At 45.9% G+C, this 15,268-nt stretch overlaps 1 protein-coding gene across 1 annotated transcript in view; it reads right to left on the bottom strand.

Annotated features, from left to right (window-relative positions):
- The window catches only part of DMBT1 (deleted in malignant brain tumors 1), a 150,534-nt gene that overhangs the window by 1,529 nt on the left and 133,737 nt on the right, over positions 1 to 15,268 (bottom strand). Inside the window, 9 exon segments of the mRNA XM_038579001.1 lie at positions 1,597 to 1,985; positions 6,193 to 6,377; positions 7,197 to 7,405; positions 8,813 to 8,966; positions 9,222 to 9,251; positions 10,274 to 10,294; positions 10,955 to 11,275; positions 11,716 to 11,918; positions 12,175 to 12,328. Of these exon segments, the coding sequence (XP_038434929.1) occupies positions 1,597 to 1,985; positions 6,193 to 6,377; positions 7,197 to 7,405; positions 8,813 to 8,966; positions 9,222 to 9,251; positions 10,274 to 10,294; positions 10,955 to 11,275; positions 11,716 to 11,918; positions 12,175 to 12,328 (1,666 nt within the window).

Raw genomic sequence — 15,268 nt, 5'->3', positions numbered from 1 at the left:
GCTTTCAATGCACTTTCTCTCAAATACCATGTTCTTTTTCTCACAGGAGTCACTTTAGCAGCAAAGGTGAGAGAGAAAGTACCCAGAACCTCGTCAGGAAGTAGGACAGTTGTAAATGAGGTCAGGGTAGTCCTGGGGCTACTAGGAAATAATTGCATTTCCCATATAACTACAACAGTCAGGGTGGTCTGTGTAGGTCAGAGCTCCAAAACCCAGGCTGCACTTCAGAATCCCTGGGGGACATTTTTAAAATACAGATACTCAAGCCCCACGACAGATTAAGTAAAGAGAATGTGCAGGTGGGGCCTGGGCACGGATGTGCTTGAAGCTCCAGATTCCTCTAATGGGCATCCAGGTGGGTGATCTTGTTGGTGCTCAGGTATAGTCAATGAGTCCCTGTACTCCAAAGACAGCTGGATTCACATCTACCCCCACATGCATCCTCTCCCAAGGAAATTGCATTATCTTACATACATATATGCCAGAATTTGACTGAAAAGAATCATTTAGCAAAGAAGAACCAAATCACTCATTTGTGTTAATCTCAATCACCTGACATAAACTCAAATGTCACTTTGTTACTATTTGCAGAAAGAGAATATGGGTAAGCTTCTCCCCACTTTTGCTGCCAAGGGGGCTGCTGTGAATTGAACCAGTGGCATAGACTAAACAAGACAAGCCTCAACACCTATCTCAACACCTATTCAAACTGACCCTGGAAAAAGGTACTGTTTTTAGTAGCTCAGGGAGGTGTAAAATTTAACCTCCTGACCCTGATTCCTTAGAGAGCCCCTTAGCCTATCAGTACAACCTCTATATTGTACTTCTATGTGATTGTTACTGAGGTGTCAAGGTCAAATTATAATCCAAGAAATGGTACACACACCAATGGACAAAGATGAAAGGATAGGGATGGGAGTTGTACATCCCAATGTCCCAGAACCCCTTGATGAGCTCAGAAGAGGCAAATCCCACCTCACCAGAGTCCTGTCACCCAGGGAAGGAGGACTGTAGTAGAGGAGCCCAATTTGGGCACCACTGACCCCAGCCTGGGCACCATTGACCTGGTCTCTGCATCTCTTGAGCTTGGTTAGAACCACCATTCTCAGCTGCTAGGTCAAGAGATCCTGGTTACCCACAACATTCCTTGTGGATGACCTGCCATGCATGCTCTTTGCCCAGGGCCCCAGCTACTCCTTCCCATTTCATCCTCCCTACCACCTATGATGTGGGCATCACTATTCTCATCTTATGGGTGAAGAGACTGGCTCAGGGAGATATGATTGCCTGCCCAGAGTGATGCACCTGGTACATGACAGAGCTGGGATCTCAATCTTGATCTGCAAAATCAAGGCACACATGTCTTCTTATGGAGTTTGGTCCCCTGGGTCTAATGCCAGTTACAGCTAACCTGCTTGGTGACCCCTGGTGACTCATTCACTTCTCCACACATCCATTTTCCTATATGTTTAACCAGGTATGACAACCTGACTGGTTAAGTTGATCTATCAGAACCCAAATCCTTGAGACTTTGAGCTACTCATGTTTGAATTGTCAGGTGAAGGTTGACATTTGCCCCGTGAAGACACTCCTTACCCACTCCGGATTAGATCGTAGGTCAAAGATGTAAAGTCATTGGAATATGGGGATGCCACGCAGGTATCCACAAACAAGGCTAAGGAGGCATCAGAATGGATGATCTTAGCCTGAAGGTACAAGTTCTGGTTTAGGTCCACATAGTATGGTGTGCTGGTCACCGGATATAAAAATGAAGAGGATGTATAAAAGGAAATGTTCACGTCAAAATTGCCATACTGCACTTCCTTGACCTCGATGTTGTCATTAGTAATGTACATGGTGTCAACCCAGGTGTTCTGGAGCATTTTGCAGCTGATGTGAATGTGGAGGTCCTTCTTCCTCTTGATGATGGCACTTGGAACAGCTACTTTGAGGAAGTTGGAATAGGTGATGGTATCATTATCGACCTGGGAGAGGAAGACAGGAGAGCAAAGTCAAGTAAATGTCACCTGCTAAGGGGAGCTCACTGCTGATTTAGGTTACCATGAGAGGGAAGTGACTCAACCAGACTTCAAACCCCTTACAGGAACACACAGAGAAGGCACATACCTATTGCCATGGCTCCAATTATCTGGGCTGGGCATGCTGCTTAACTAGTAGGACTCCCTTCTTTCACAGAACCCCTTCCTCTACTATGTGATGGGGACCGCAGGTGGGACAGGTATTGGGGCCTCCTGGGAGCAGCTCCCCATGAGAAGATGGGTAAGTCTGATGACCCCTTGCCCTACTGAATGGCCAAGCTGAGTCCAGACTCCATGGCTCAGGGCTTTTCATACTTGCTTTGTTTCATTCCCACTGTGGCTGGGAAAAACCAAGGGAGGAGGCCATGTATTGAGGGAGGGGATGGTAGGATTAGTTCTCACTGTGCTGTTTGGATAGTTTGGTAGCTATTGCAGCTTGGTGTCTAAGACTTACAGGAGTGGAAGAGACACAGGGTGGAGTTCTAGCTGAAATGGGTCTCTGATCTCTGGGGTAGGGGCTCCCCCAGAATCTCATGGGGACAATTGAGCAAAACGAGAACACTTCCTGTCACACTCTGCTTTGTCACTCCCCATACCATGGGCTGGATTCCTACTGTGTCTTTTAGCAAGCAGCAAATTCATAAGAATGTTGGTCTCTCACACCATTTGATGTGCCTAATGGTGACTTTCTGGGAATGAGAGTCTTGTACCCAGTGGTCTGTGAGCATCTCAAGGAAAAAAATGATGCGATCGGGGCTTGGTACAGTGTCAATGATACTGTCAGGAACATCAATAAATACCATAAATGATGAAAGGTATTGGGTGCAGGGCCCAGCAAAAGTACCATGATGGAGGAAGAATGGGGCCCAGATGGCTGAGAGGATACAGGTGAATGAGGCCTCTGGAAGTTCCATGGTCATGATCATTTGGCCCCAAGTTAGATAAGCACAAGCCTAGTCATTGCCAGGCAGAAACAGGGAGGAACACTTTCCCTCCCAATGTGGTGATGGTCAGAAGCAAACTTCTTTCTGCTAGCCAGGTATGAGTTCCCATAAGTAATGGATACTTTGGCAAAAACAAGCACAAAAAGAACACCATGGTGGCCAAAAAAGAAGTCCTAAAATGTGAGGCCAAATTACTCTTAAGAAAAAAAAAAAAGAGGTTTTTCAAGTAGTCACATTTAGTCATACACCCTGTCAAGAACAAAACTCCATTCCTGGTCATTTGGGAGATTGGACAAGTTCTCTACTCAAGCCAGCACTTGAACATCTTAAATATCATTGTTCTTCAGAACGGTGTGTGTTGGAAAGGCTTTCCCTTCATGCCTGCAGTTGCATAACTCAACTCTGAATTTGTCTCTTCCAGAAAAATGTATGAAGAGAGAAGAGTTTAACAAATAATTTAAAATGGTTTTGCCATCCCTTTTTCTTCGTTGGGCAGCCAGGGAGGTGTCTGCAGCCCAGGCCTGTAGGGGAGTGTCAGAGTCCATACTCTGGACTCAGGTCCGGGGAAGGCATCCCTCAGGTGGGGTGGAGAGACTGCATGTCTCCTATGCCCTCCATCCATGCAAGGAAAATTCACTGTATTTTCTAAAAATGTAAAGAAAAAAAAAAGTGGGCTTTATATGTGAGTGCCAGTGGTTGTCAAAAGAAACCATATACATTTGACTCTGTTACCCCTTCAAAGACAAGCTGAGGTGCCTTTAGTTTAATTCTGTACGCTTAAATCTAAGACTTCCTGGAATTCACATTTGTCTATGGCTTCCATGCTCAAGCTAAATTCTGAATCCATTCCAAGCAATGAACATGGAATGGAAGTTTATTTCTTGATCACAAGAAGCAGTTCTGACTTTAGATTAAAATTCATTTTTAGATGTCTGCTCAGTTTGGAAGGAACTCAGGATGTAATGGGACATCTTACAGATAAGTAAGTCCCACCTTGACATCCCTCTCATGTGGTGGGGAGACCTTGCCTACTCAGCCATGAGAGCCAACATTCGCCTGACAGCACTCAGTGAGGCTCCTGGGGGAGCTGTGTGGATGGCTCTGGCTGGGGATCATGCCAGTCCACCTTTGAATCCTGGATCAGCAGATCATGACCACGTGGCCTCGGGCAAGTGGCTTACCTTCTGTAAGCCTCCATTTCCTTATTATTACATGGGGATGAAAGTTGCCCTGAGAATTTCAAAAGTCATTAGAATTTATTTCAGTGGCTGGCATACAGATTAGCAGTTTATAACCTGATTACACAGGGGTTAGGCTCCATACCAGCACCACTGGGAGCTTCCAGGATGAGTAAAACAACAGCCCTGCCCTGAGGCACTCAGTCCAGTAGAGGATGGCAGGTATTTAAATTAATGGAAGAATGAGAGTGTAGCATGTGCAGGCCACCATGAACCACCTTACAAGAACCAGCATCGGCACGTTGCTTTGGTGGCTTCTAATGGAGACGAAGGAACATCGATGGGGTGGCTCAGACGTCAGAGTCTCTGGGCTGTACTTCTCCAACCAGGAGGGATAATCATCTTTGGTGTACTGACTCCCACTGACTAAACTCATGGCAGGCCTGAAATACAGCACACTTAAATATAAAAGCAGGGCTGCCTAGAACTTCTGCACGCTGTGACTGGTAGGTACCCTTCTCTGAACGTAAGTCTCCCTATCCATTCAGTTCATTTCAGAAGGAGATCTGATATCTGAGAAAAAGGAGCCAGGTGGCCACAGTGGTAACTGTGGACTGTTAGGCTTAGGCACCTACCCATGGCTGACAGGCCAATCTGCTTGGCTAAATGACTCCCCTTACTCTCCCACTGTGTCTTATGTGTCAAAGGATCAGGAATGACTTTGCCAGGTAACAAACAGTGTCATCTTAGCACCTAGCTTAGTGATGGCTCATAGCAAATGCTCAGTAAGTCTTTGGTGAATGACAAATTGATGCCCTCTGAACCTATGGGTCATGCACATTGAACATACTTGAGCATTTCATGTTACGTATTTACTGCAGTCCCAAGCCTCATAAAAATATTCGCACTATGTCTGTTCCCTTACAGATAATATCTTGAAATGATTCTTTAGGTGTCATCCCCAAATTCAGAATTTAGAGTAGATGATTTCAAATAAATCTACATAGAATTAAATGCAACCATTGTAAGCATGTAACTCAATGAGGTTTGACAATAACCATAACAAGAAGGTACAGAACATTTCCATGAACTTCACTCCTTCCTGACGCTTGGAGGCAGTCTCCTCCAACCAGATCGGCTTTCCATCAGACATTTATTCCCCATTCCTGGATTTTATAGAAATGGAATCACAGAGGAGGTACTCTTGTGTGGTTGGCTTCTTTCACGAAGTGTAAGGTTTTTGAGATTCTCAGTGTCCAGTGTTTGCCCTACCACTTTTTGGCCAAGTGGCCTTGGCCAACCTGCTTGACCCTTCGAGGCCCAGCCTCCCTATTTTTAAAGTAGGGTAACAATGAGAGAACACTTGATGGGCAACCGAGGGGTATGACACCAGCTAATCCTAGTGTCTGGCCCTGAGAGGCTGAGCAACCATCCAGGTTGCTCAGGACTGAGGTGTTTTGTGGAACACAGGACTTTCTCATGCCAACATCTGCAAAGTCCCAGGCAAACCAGACAGCTGGTCACCCTAGATGGTGATAGCTCAGCTGCAGAGGCTGGTTTATTGTGAAGCTAATAAAGCCTCAGCCTCAGGACCTCCCCTGTGCCCAGGTTCTTTCAAGGCCTAGCAGTGTACTGGCACAGCCATATGTTTTTGTAAGATTTATAAGTAAGATATGTTTGCATTCTTCTGCTTCATGAGGTACCCTTCCCTCTCACCAACCCCAATTCCAAACTATATAAGCTTCAGGCCCTACAAAACCTGGAGCTTCTATGGTTATTGCTGATGTGAGTGGCAGCCTGCCATCCACTCTCTGTGCCTGACAGTGGAGTGGAAAATAGCCTGCTGACCTTCCTTCCTCATTCTTCCATTTGGAAGTGGCTGTAACTTGTATCATGCCACTAAACAGATTTAAATCTTCACCCTAATTACACCGGATATACCATCATCATATCTTTGGGTTCCCCAGAATTCAAGAAACAGCATACATCCTCTGTCTCAGTAGGAGAAAGAGTAGGAAGTCCTAGACTTACCTGCTCGATGGTGCCGCAGCCTGAGTACGGAATTTTGAATGTCACCTGGCTGGCCGTTATTTGGGGCTGACACTGGTAGCTTTCATTCAAGGTGGGAATGACAACCTCAGTGTCAGGATAGCCCAGGGATCGGAGATAGCTCCTGCTCACGCTGGCTTGCATATGGTTTGGCAGACAAAGCAGCTCTGGTGGCCAAGGGCAAACAATGCAGACAGTCAGCACCCCAGCAAGCCCACTAGGCACTCCTCCCGTATAAAGATGCAATGACCAAGATGGTGGACAGAGATGGCCCACATCAGAATAGGCCTCACCACAACCCCTCAAATGCTACATGGCTCAGGTCAGTGTCCTTCTCACAAGGCCCCTTTGAGGGCACAGGGACTTTGGATTCCCCTGATGGAGAAATGGAGGCAGGATGTGAAATGAGTAAAATGTTTTTGCCAACCTATCATTTATCCGTAAAGTAATGCTCCAGTTGAATGGTGGAGATATTATAAAGTCTTTAGCTATGGAATGGGTCAATGCTTAAAATCCTGACTGCAAAAGAGAGCTCAGACATCACCTTACCCAGTCCCTAAGCCAATCTGTAAATCAACCCATTTAACAGCTCAAATTGTGACCACTAGCTGGAAGTGGCTGAGTGACTGGCTTAGTCTATCTTCAGATAGAAGCCAAATATGCTAAGTCTCCAGACACAATCACAGTGGCCAGGTGGTCACTTGTATTTTTGATATTGACATTCCACCATATGCTGAAGGTATGACCTCACGTCTTATATTTAGTCTGTGCTGATCACAGTAAGACCACCACACTGCCCATCATCCAGTTCTGACCCTTGACCTCATTTCTGGGCAGCCAGAGTCCCAAGACCACTGCTCATGGCCCCTTTCAGCACCAGATCAAGCCTTGGTGACCTGACAAAGCTGCTCTAGTTTCTTATTTTGCAACCACAGGAGGGTTGAGCAGAGGTGTCGCCCACAACGAGCCCCCATGAGAGGACTTACTGGTGTTATCATCGGAAGGACTGGAGTAGTAGTTAGCCTGGAAGCCCTTCCTCGTGACGCTGCCATCACTGACGAAGCGAATGGACATGAAGTTCGATGACGAAGTGAGAGAGCTCTTGGCTCCATCACAAACACGGGCAATCAGAGGGGAACTATGGGATGGGCCATCGAACACTTCAATATAGTCGTAGTTACAACCACCTTCAAGCCTGCAGGGACAGAATACAGTTTTGGCTTCGCTTTCAACCAGGATTTGATGCAGGGGGTCAGATCTCAGGGAGGGGGGGTGTCACATCTTTGTGACAAAATTCATAGTTGAAAAATAATAGAATGATATTCACCTCCCTGTGACTTCCACGCATGGATCTTCGTCCTAACTTTTGGGGTCACACATATGCAATCTATAGCCCCTCTCCTGACACCCCTTTGAATCATGAAAGGAGGGATCACAACCTGCCTTCAACTTTCTTCAAAAGGAAACTGGTTTCCCACAGAATAAAATAAATATTCATGAATCCACAGTGATAGAAATAAATAACCAAACTAATAAATATCGGACAAGTCAAATAACCTCTCTGAAGATTAGGTGGTCAACCTTCCTCCATAGGATTGCATGAGCTTTAAGTATAGTCTCTGAAATCCAAAATGAATTGTAATGATGAGGAGATTAAAATGAAACTGTATCTTTTGCAAAGAGATAGCAACTGAATGTCCAAGACAGAGATGTGCAAGGCCACAGCAACCAGAATGCATGAGAGAAGGCTATTGTGTTCAGTAATGGTTGTTACAGAAGAAATAATGGCACCCCGTTTCTGTGACACCAGAAAATACTCATACCTCTGTATGGTCACCCCCTCCTTGGACAAATCATAGATATTTTTAAAATATTATTTATTTATTTATTCATGAGAGACACAGAGGAGCTGTAAGCCCGATGCGGGATTTGATCCCAGGACCCCTGGATCACGACCTGAGCTAAAGGCAGATGCTCAACTGCTGAGCCTCCCAGGTGTCCTGGACCAATCGTATATTAATGTGGCTATTTGTATATTAATTGATGCTATTTCCTCTGCTTAAAGCAGTGATTCCACTCTTCGTGGAATGAGGAACAGATAAACCGGCCTCTGCAGCAGAGATTTCTCTACCTTTGCTTGACCCCCCAAAACTCACCTCCTCAAAAAAGGAGGCAGTGAGGATAAAAGGGTTAAAAAAAAAACTGGTGTGGTTAATAGGATTCTGTGCGCTACTATTACTCCTAACAGTCATCCTCCCCATTGGATAACATTTTCCAAGTATGTTCATCTATTTCTCTTTCATGATCTTTCCAGTACCCAGCAATGAGAGGAAAGGAGATATTTTATTCCCTTATTTTGAGGGTCAGGAAACTTAAGTGATTTCCTGTGGTCACACAGCAAATCCATGACAGACCTGGGACTTTGAAGCAGGGCTGTCATCCTGGCCCCACCTCCACGGGCTGCCTCTGTCCTCAGTGAAAAAAATTGAACCCGTAAGAGAACATGTTAATTGGGCCAACATCTCTCCTGAAGGGCTAGATACCATGTTCTAAACTATCTGCGAGGTGCCCCACCTATTCTGCTTTGCACCCACACACTTACTGGACATCTTTGAAGACAACAGTCACGTGGTAGTTGTTTGGGACTTCAATGTCCCACACACATCTGGCGTTGTTTGGATAGTTCCCGGGATAGAATGGGCTGGAAAAGTGCCCTGATGGCTGGGACATGAAGCCTCCGCAGGAAGAATTTGCTACTGGGAAGAAATGGAAAAATGTGGAGGGCCCTCAGAGCCCACTATACGGTCCCTTCAGGGAAATTTTTAAACAACCCCGTAGACAGAAACTCAGCAGGAAGTGGCATAGACCCAGACTGTCCAGGGAGCCTCTACTTACGGAAGATGTCTCCTCGTTTTTGTCACTGTCCCCCAACCCTCTCCCCTGGTGCCCCACCCAGTGGCACTGTCATTGAGAAGAAGGGAAGCAGGGTTTGTAGGGAGCCCAGAACTTACTGTTTGGGCTTGTGACATCTTGAATAAGAGCTGTTGACAGAGAGAAAAGATAACAGTCAGTTTCCTCGGATGGTTGGCACAGTTGTTCAGTGCTCACCTGCTCTGTGCAGAAATGTGCCAACCCTGGGTTCACAACCCTTGCCCTCAGAGAGCTCACAGCCTGGAGTGGTGGACGGGAAAGAGCAAACTGCAGCCTAACAGGATGGGGCTGTGATCAGGGTAAGCCCGGATATGGTGGGAGCCCAGAGTGTTGGCTCCTGACCCAGACTGAGCAGAGAAAAGGGACAGGTAATTGCGGGGCGGGGAGAGCAGGAGTCAAGCAAAAAAAGTAGAGAGGGGGGTTCCATGCAGAGGGAATAGCCTGTGCAAAGGGACCAGGCCTGAGAGTAATAGCACACTTAGGGAACATCACTGTGGATGGAGCAGGGAGGGGAGAGGAAACCAAACAGATGCAGGAAGTGGATCATGGAGAGCCCTAGAGACTGTCCTCAGCTATGGGGATCTGCACCCCGACAGCCCTGAGGAGTCACATGAAGGGTCCAAGAGCATGGAGGCTGGGACTGACTTGGGATTTCCTAAGGACACCCCCTGCTGCCATGTGAAGAATGGAGATGGGGGTGGGGGGCAAGGCTGAGGTGGGGATCGAGGGGAAAGATCTGAGGAGCCAGGAGTGGGCTGAAAATGCTTAGAGCAGGTTGAGCAGCAGCTCCAGGTGAGCAATCAGGAGCTTTGGCTGGTTACATGGAGTTCAGTGAGGAAGCAGCACCCACTGACCAGAGTCTGGTGTCCGAGGGGACAGGCAAGACCTACACGGGAGGCTGGCCCTTCTTAGGGACCAACCGGAGATCTGACTCTTAGGCTGGCCAGGTGACTGATGGTCAAAGAGGAGCCCAGGGAGAGGGCCAGCCCTCCTCGGGTGGAGACACCAGCTGCAGGGGACACCAGTGCCAGGGAAGGCATAAGGGGCGATTCCTGGGAGAGTGGGTAGCATGCCCGGCACCAGCAGCAGAGAGGGCCAGCCAGGCGGCTGGGTGGAAATCACGGGTTCTTACCAGGCGTTGTTGGGTCAATTCCTGAAAAGAGATAGGAGAAAAGGGTCAGTCACTGAAGTGTACCTGGAGGAGGGACCAGATTGTGGCAGGGACACACCTGTGTGACTCAGTCTGACCTTTTTAGTGAGTGCACCATGACTCGTGGAGTTACTGCTATGGAGATCTGTGTTACCAGGGGGAGGCCTTGGGAAGGTCTCCCCAGCTTCTCCCCCCGCCTCATCATCGCTTGAGGGTGATGCCATTAGTGCCACAGCCAAGGTCACACCATCACTTAGTCCTCATTTCTCACTTGTCTTGAATTGTTCTAAGGCTTTACACACATGAGCCACTTAGGTTTCTAATCGCCATTGGCAGCAGGTGCATCATGACCATCTCCTCTTTGAAAAGGAGGAAACTGGCTTACAGACATGACCTCATAGCTAAAGGTTGCAGAGCAAATGTAAGGGTGAGAACATACACATATGCCAGCTGTGTGGCCAGCAAAACGGCCCCAGGGCCTGAGACAAAGTGGTCCCTGCATGGTCTCCCAGAGGGGGAAGGCCAAGGGCACAGCTATAAAGCTCCTGTCCACCTCCACCCCCAGAACTCAGCCACAAACACCATCAGCCACCAGCCCTTAGCATCCCCTCCGTAGTAGGTCAGAGGAGAAAGGGGCCTTCCACAAATGACACCTTGTGGTACCTGAGCAAATGACTGCAGCATCTTCACTGTGTGCACAATTATGGGAGAACCAGCCTTGGTTCCAGCACTGCCAGAGGGTAGATTCGGTCCCTGAGCATGCTACGCCGTCCAGGGTGATGGGGCCAGAGCCCTGCCCAAAATAGGCGTTTCCCGGGGCTGATACTGCATATCCACACCTCAGCTGTCTGCAGACCACCTGGGCATCCTGAATGTCCCAGAAATCATCACAAACCGTCCCCCACCTGCCACCGTGGTAAATTTCCACACGCCCGGCACATGCATTATAGGAGACGTTGGAATTGACTAATCTCAAGCTGGCATCTGAAAGACAAATGGAATAAGAACTGATGACCATTCCCACAACAGATCTCAAAGGCCAAATACCCCGTGGGCCTTTCTCACCCCCAAAGTCACCAGGGGATTGATCAGGGGACGAACATCTCCAAGATCAGCTGGAACGGGCTAAAGACACCACAGAGCTAAGACCCCCCTCACCCTTCAGATGGGGACATGCTAGCTCAGCAAGATCAGTCACCAGGTCACCTGGGAAGTGGCAAATCCAAGGCCAGGGTGTGTCCACTACTCCCCACGGCTCTCAGCCTTGGTTTACCAGAGTCGGCTGTGAGATAAGGAGGAAGGGCAGCACATGGCTGGAGCCATTCTTTGAATTTACATAAGAACCATGACACACCCAAAAGCACGGTTCACCTAAACACACCGAGCCTCGAAGGTCACTTCTGTTGGATTTAGTTCAAACGCACCTCTAGGAAAGGAGTTATACCAAGCAGAAAAGCCGATGTTTTGGACACTGGCATCACTTCGAAATCGAACAGTCATTCGGTTGTAGGAAGAGGTGAATGTTTGCCTGGTGTCATTACAAATTTTCCCCAGAAAGTTACTGTTATTCAGTGATCTATCAGAGATTTCAACATAATCAAAAGCGCAGTTACTATGCATCTCCAGCCTGTAAGGAAAAAAAAAGTGGACTCATATTGACATTGAAATTTCTATTGTTCCTATATTTTACAGATAGTTTGGGCTTTGATGAGTGATGTCATTGAGTCTGAAATTTTCTTTGTGCTCTTCCTCAATCAGATCACAGGGCTTCCCTATGTTGCCCTGATGCTTCATGGTAGGATCAGAGCAACGTAATGTCACCTGAGAGTGAAAAAGCATCCATGGAGGACCATCCTTCACCGGATGATCTGAGTTTTACTTACTGCAGACGGTTGAAGCCCAGATTTATGCGGTAGCCGGGGTTCACTTCTATTTCCCAGACACACTCAGCGTTGTTGGGGTAGTATCCAGGGTAGGATGGGCTTGAAAAGGTCCCACTGGCATTGAATAAGAAGCCACCACAAGCTGTAGACTGTCCTATAGAGGAGACAGAGAGCGACACCCCAACATGGCAGGTGTCAGGTGTGTTATAACAAGCAATTGTTTTCTGGGTAAGAGTCCTCAGGCTTCATCCTCCCATCTTACAACATGACTCAGTTTTTCCTCTCTCAGGCCTGGTCCTCGGCTGCCCACATTGGGGGCCTTGATCTGAGGATCTACCTAGAAAAGCAGCTCTCTGCCAAGAGGTGACCCAAGCTTCAGAGGGAACATGGGTCCCCTTGTAGTAAAAATCCCAAGAAACAACAAAGTGATTATTGTCATTGTCCAGTGGAGGACAGGGATATCGTGGCTGAGCTAAGCAGGAGGGGTGACCCACGGAGAGCTCTCTGCAAAGTAATTTATTCTGTAGGGTCTCCCGCCAGCTGACAAGAAGCAGTGGAAAGTGGGGTCGAGAGGATGGTTTCTGCCACAGAAAGCCTGGGCTTGCATCTTGGCTCTGCCTTTACCAGCTCCATGATCTTGAGCAAGTTACTGAAACTCTCTGCCTCAGTTTCTTCATTTGAAAAAATGAGAGGGCTAATAACTAGTATCTGCCTCATCAGATTCCCATGTGTATTAAATGAGACAAGACACGTGAACCTCGAAAGCAGTGCCTGGCACAGCGTACGCACCCAACAGTATTAGCTCTTATTATTTATCACATAATGATAAATAATATTAAGCATTCAAACTTTCGTTGGTCAGTTTAATAGACCATTTAAAAATATTTAGATACTCGGTGGTGATATAAATTGAGTTTGGTTCTTATCCATAGGTCTGTTTGTGTGCTATTGCACACTGTACAATTTGATGGTTTTTAGTATATTCGGAGTGCTAAAGCCATCACCGCAGTCATTTTAAGAGTATTTTTGTCACTCCAGAGAGAAACACTGACCCAACAGTAGTCATTCTTCTTTGCCCCCCCCAGGCCAAGGCAACCACTAATGTACTTTGTCTTTACAAATTTGCCTATTCTGAACATTTCTTATATGTACAATCTTACAATATGTGGTCTTTTGTGACTGGCTTCTTTCACTTAGCATCTTGTTTTCAAAGTTCATCACTGTTGTAACATATATGAACAAGCAGCAGGACTTCACCTCCCTCTATTGCTAAGTAATATTCTGCTGGATACATGGACCATATTTTGTATATCCATGCACTGTGATGGACATTCAGTTGTTTCCACTTTGGGGCCATTGGGAACAAAGCTGCCCATCTCTGAGCAGTCATATGTGAGTTTCTGTGTGGACACGTGCTTCCCTTTCCCCTAAGTATATGCCTATGAGTATAATCACCTGGTCATAGGGTAATTCTCTGTTTAACTTTTTTGAGGAGCCACCAGACTGTTTCTCAAAGCAGATGTACATTTTATATTCCCATCAGCAGAGTGTAAGGGTTCTGAATTCTTTGCCTCCTCACCAACACTTGTCATTACCCGACGTTTTTATTCTAACAAACCTACTGAGTGTGAAGTAGTATCTCTTTGTGGATTTGATTTGCATGTCCCTGATGGCTAGTGATGTTAGACATATTCACATGTGCCATTGACCATTTGTATATCTTCCTGGAGAAATACCTGTGCAGATCCTGTGCTCATTCCTTCATTGGGCTATTAGACTTTTTATTGTTGACTTGTAAAAGTTCCTTATGTATTCTAGATGCAAGTCTCTTATCAGATGTATTATTTACAAATATTTCCTCTCCTTCCTTGGAAAAACAGTGTTTCATAAGGATAATTTGGCCTTTAATATATGCCTACCTATAAATTCTATTTCTACATTGGGAAGTAATGAAAGATGAGGCTAAAGTTTCAGAGCAGAAGATATGCATTATAGATTTCTAAAAATGTAATAGGGGCAATTATAAAATAAAATTAAAATGTTACTGCATGTGATTACCTAAGTATATAAAACAGATTTAGAAAGAATTAATTCTTTTGTTCTGTGATTAGTAATTGTTTAATTAAATCAGGATATAGCCATAGAATGGAGAACTGTGTGACCATTAAACTTTATGGTATAAAAATAATTTCAATGCCATAAAAAGGTTAATGTTAGGGACACTAAAAAAGTATCCTATACTCAAGTGAAAAAGGATGTTATAAGGGAGGGTATAAAGCGTGCTGTCATTTGTGCATATGTGCATGCTGATGCATGTATCAAAATGCCAATTGTGATTAAATGTTCACCCATTCATCCATGTGTTCACTTATTCTTTCTAGAAACATGTTATGCCAGATACAAAGCTAGGTAATAGGTATACAAAAAGGTAAAAGGCAGATATGGTCTCTGCCCTCAGGAAGTATACAGTTTGGCATAAAAGTCATGGATGATCTTTTGTAAATAGACATCTGATGTTGTAAGTCCTTAGCATAAAACTTGTCAACACATCCAAATGTCCTTAAGATAAGGTCAGAGTCCTAACCTGTGCACAAAACTCTGAATGGTCTGCCAATAGCCAAGCTCCTTCCCACCCAGGCCTTCAAAGTGTTCCTTCTGGCTGGAAGACATGTCAGCAAATGAGTCTGCTTCCTCTGTGTGCCTCAGCATAAGCAGCATCTTGTACAGAATGCCCTCATCCCTTGATCAAGTAAAATCCCTGATAATATGCCCTCTTTACACACTGAACCTCCCCACTGAAGGACCTGTTACACCTGTAATTACATCATAAATCCAGTAAAAGATATTAACTACTGTGAGCCATTTGAGGGGGGAGATCAGTTTCTCTTTTCAAACATTCTGAAAATTTACAACATGCTTGAAGGCCATTGGACCATATGTACAGCAAAGAATACAGCAAAGACCTTAAAATATTTCACATAAGAAGAGTCAGTATTTGTTAAGTACGTTCTATATACCAGGCACTATGTTAACTTTAGTCCAGTAAATTTATTACTTTCCTACAGGAAAAATTGGGAAGATATGCAAAGACTTA

The sequence above is a fragment of the Canis lupus genome, chromosome 28, assembly GCF_011100685.1.
Source record: "Canis lupus familiaris isolate Mischka breed German Shepherd chromosome 28, alternate assembly UU_Cfam_GSD_1.0, whole genome shotgun sequence".
Taxonomy (NCBI): domain Eukaryota; kingdom Metazoa; phylum Chordata; class Mammalia; order Carnivora; family Canidae; genus Canis; species Canis lupus.
The sequence above is the reverse complement of the archived record's forward strand: the minus strand, read 5'-3'. Positions and strand labels throughout refer to the sequence as shown.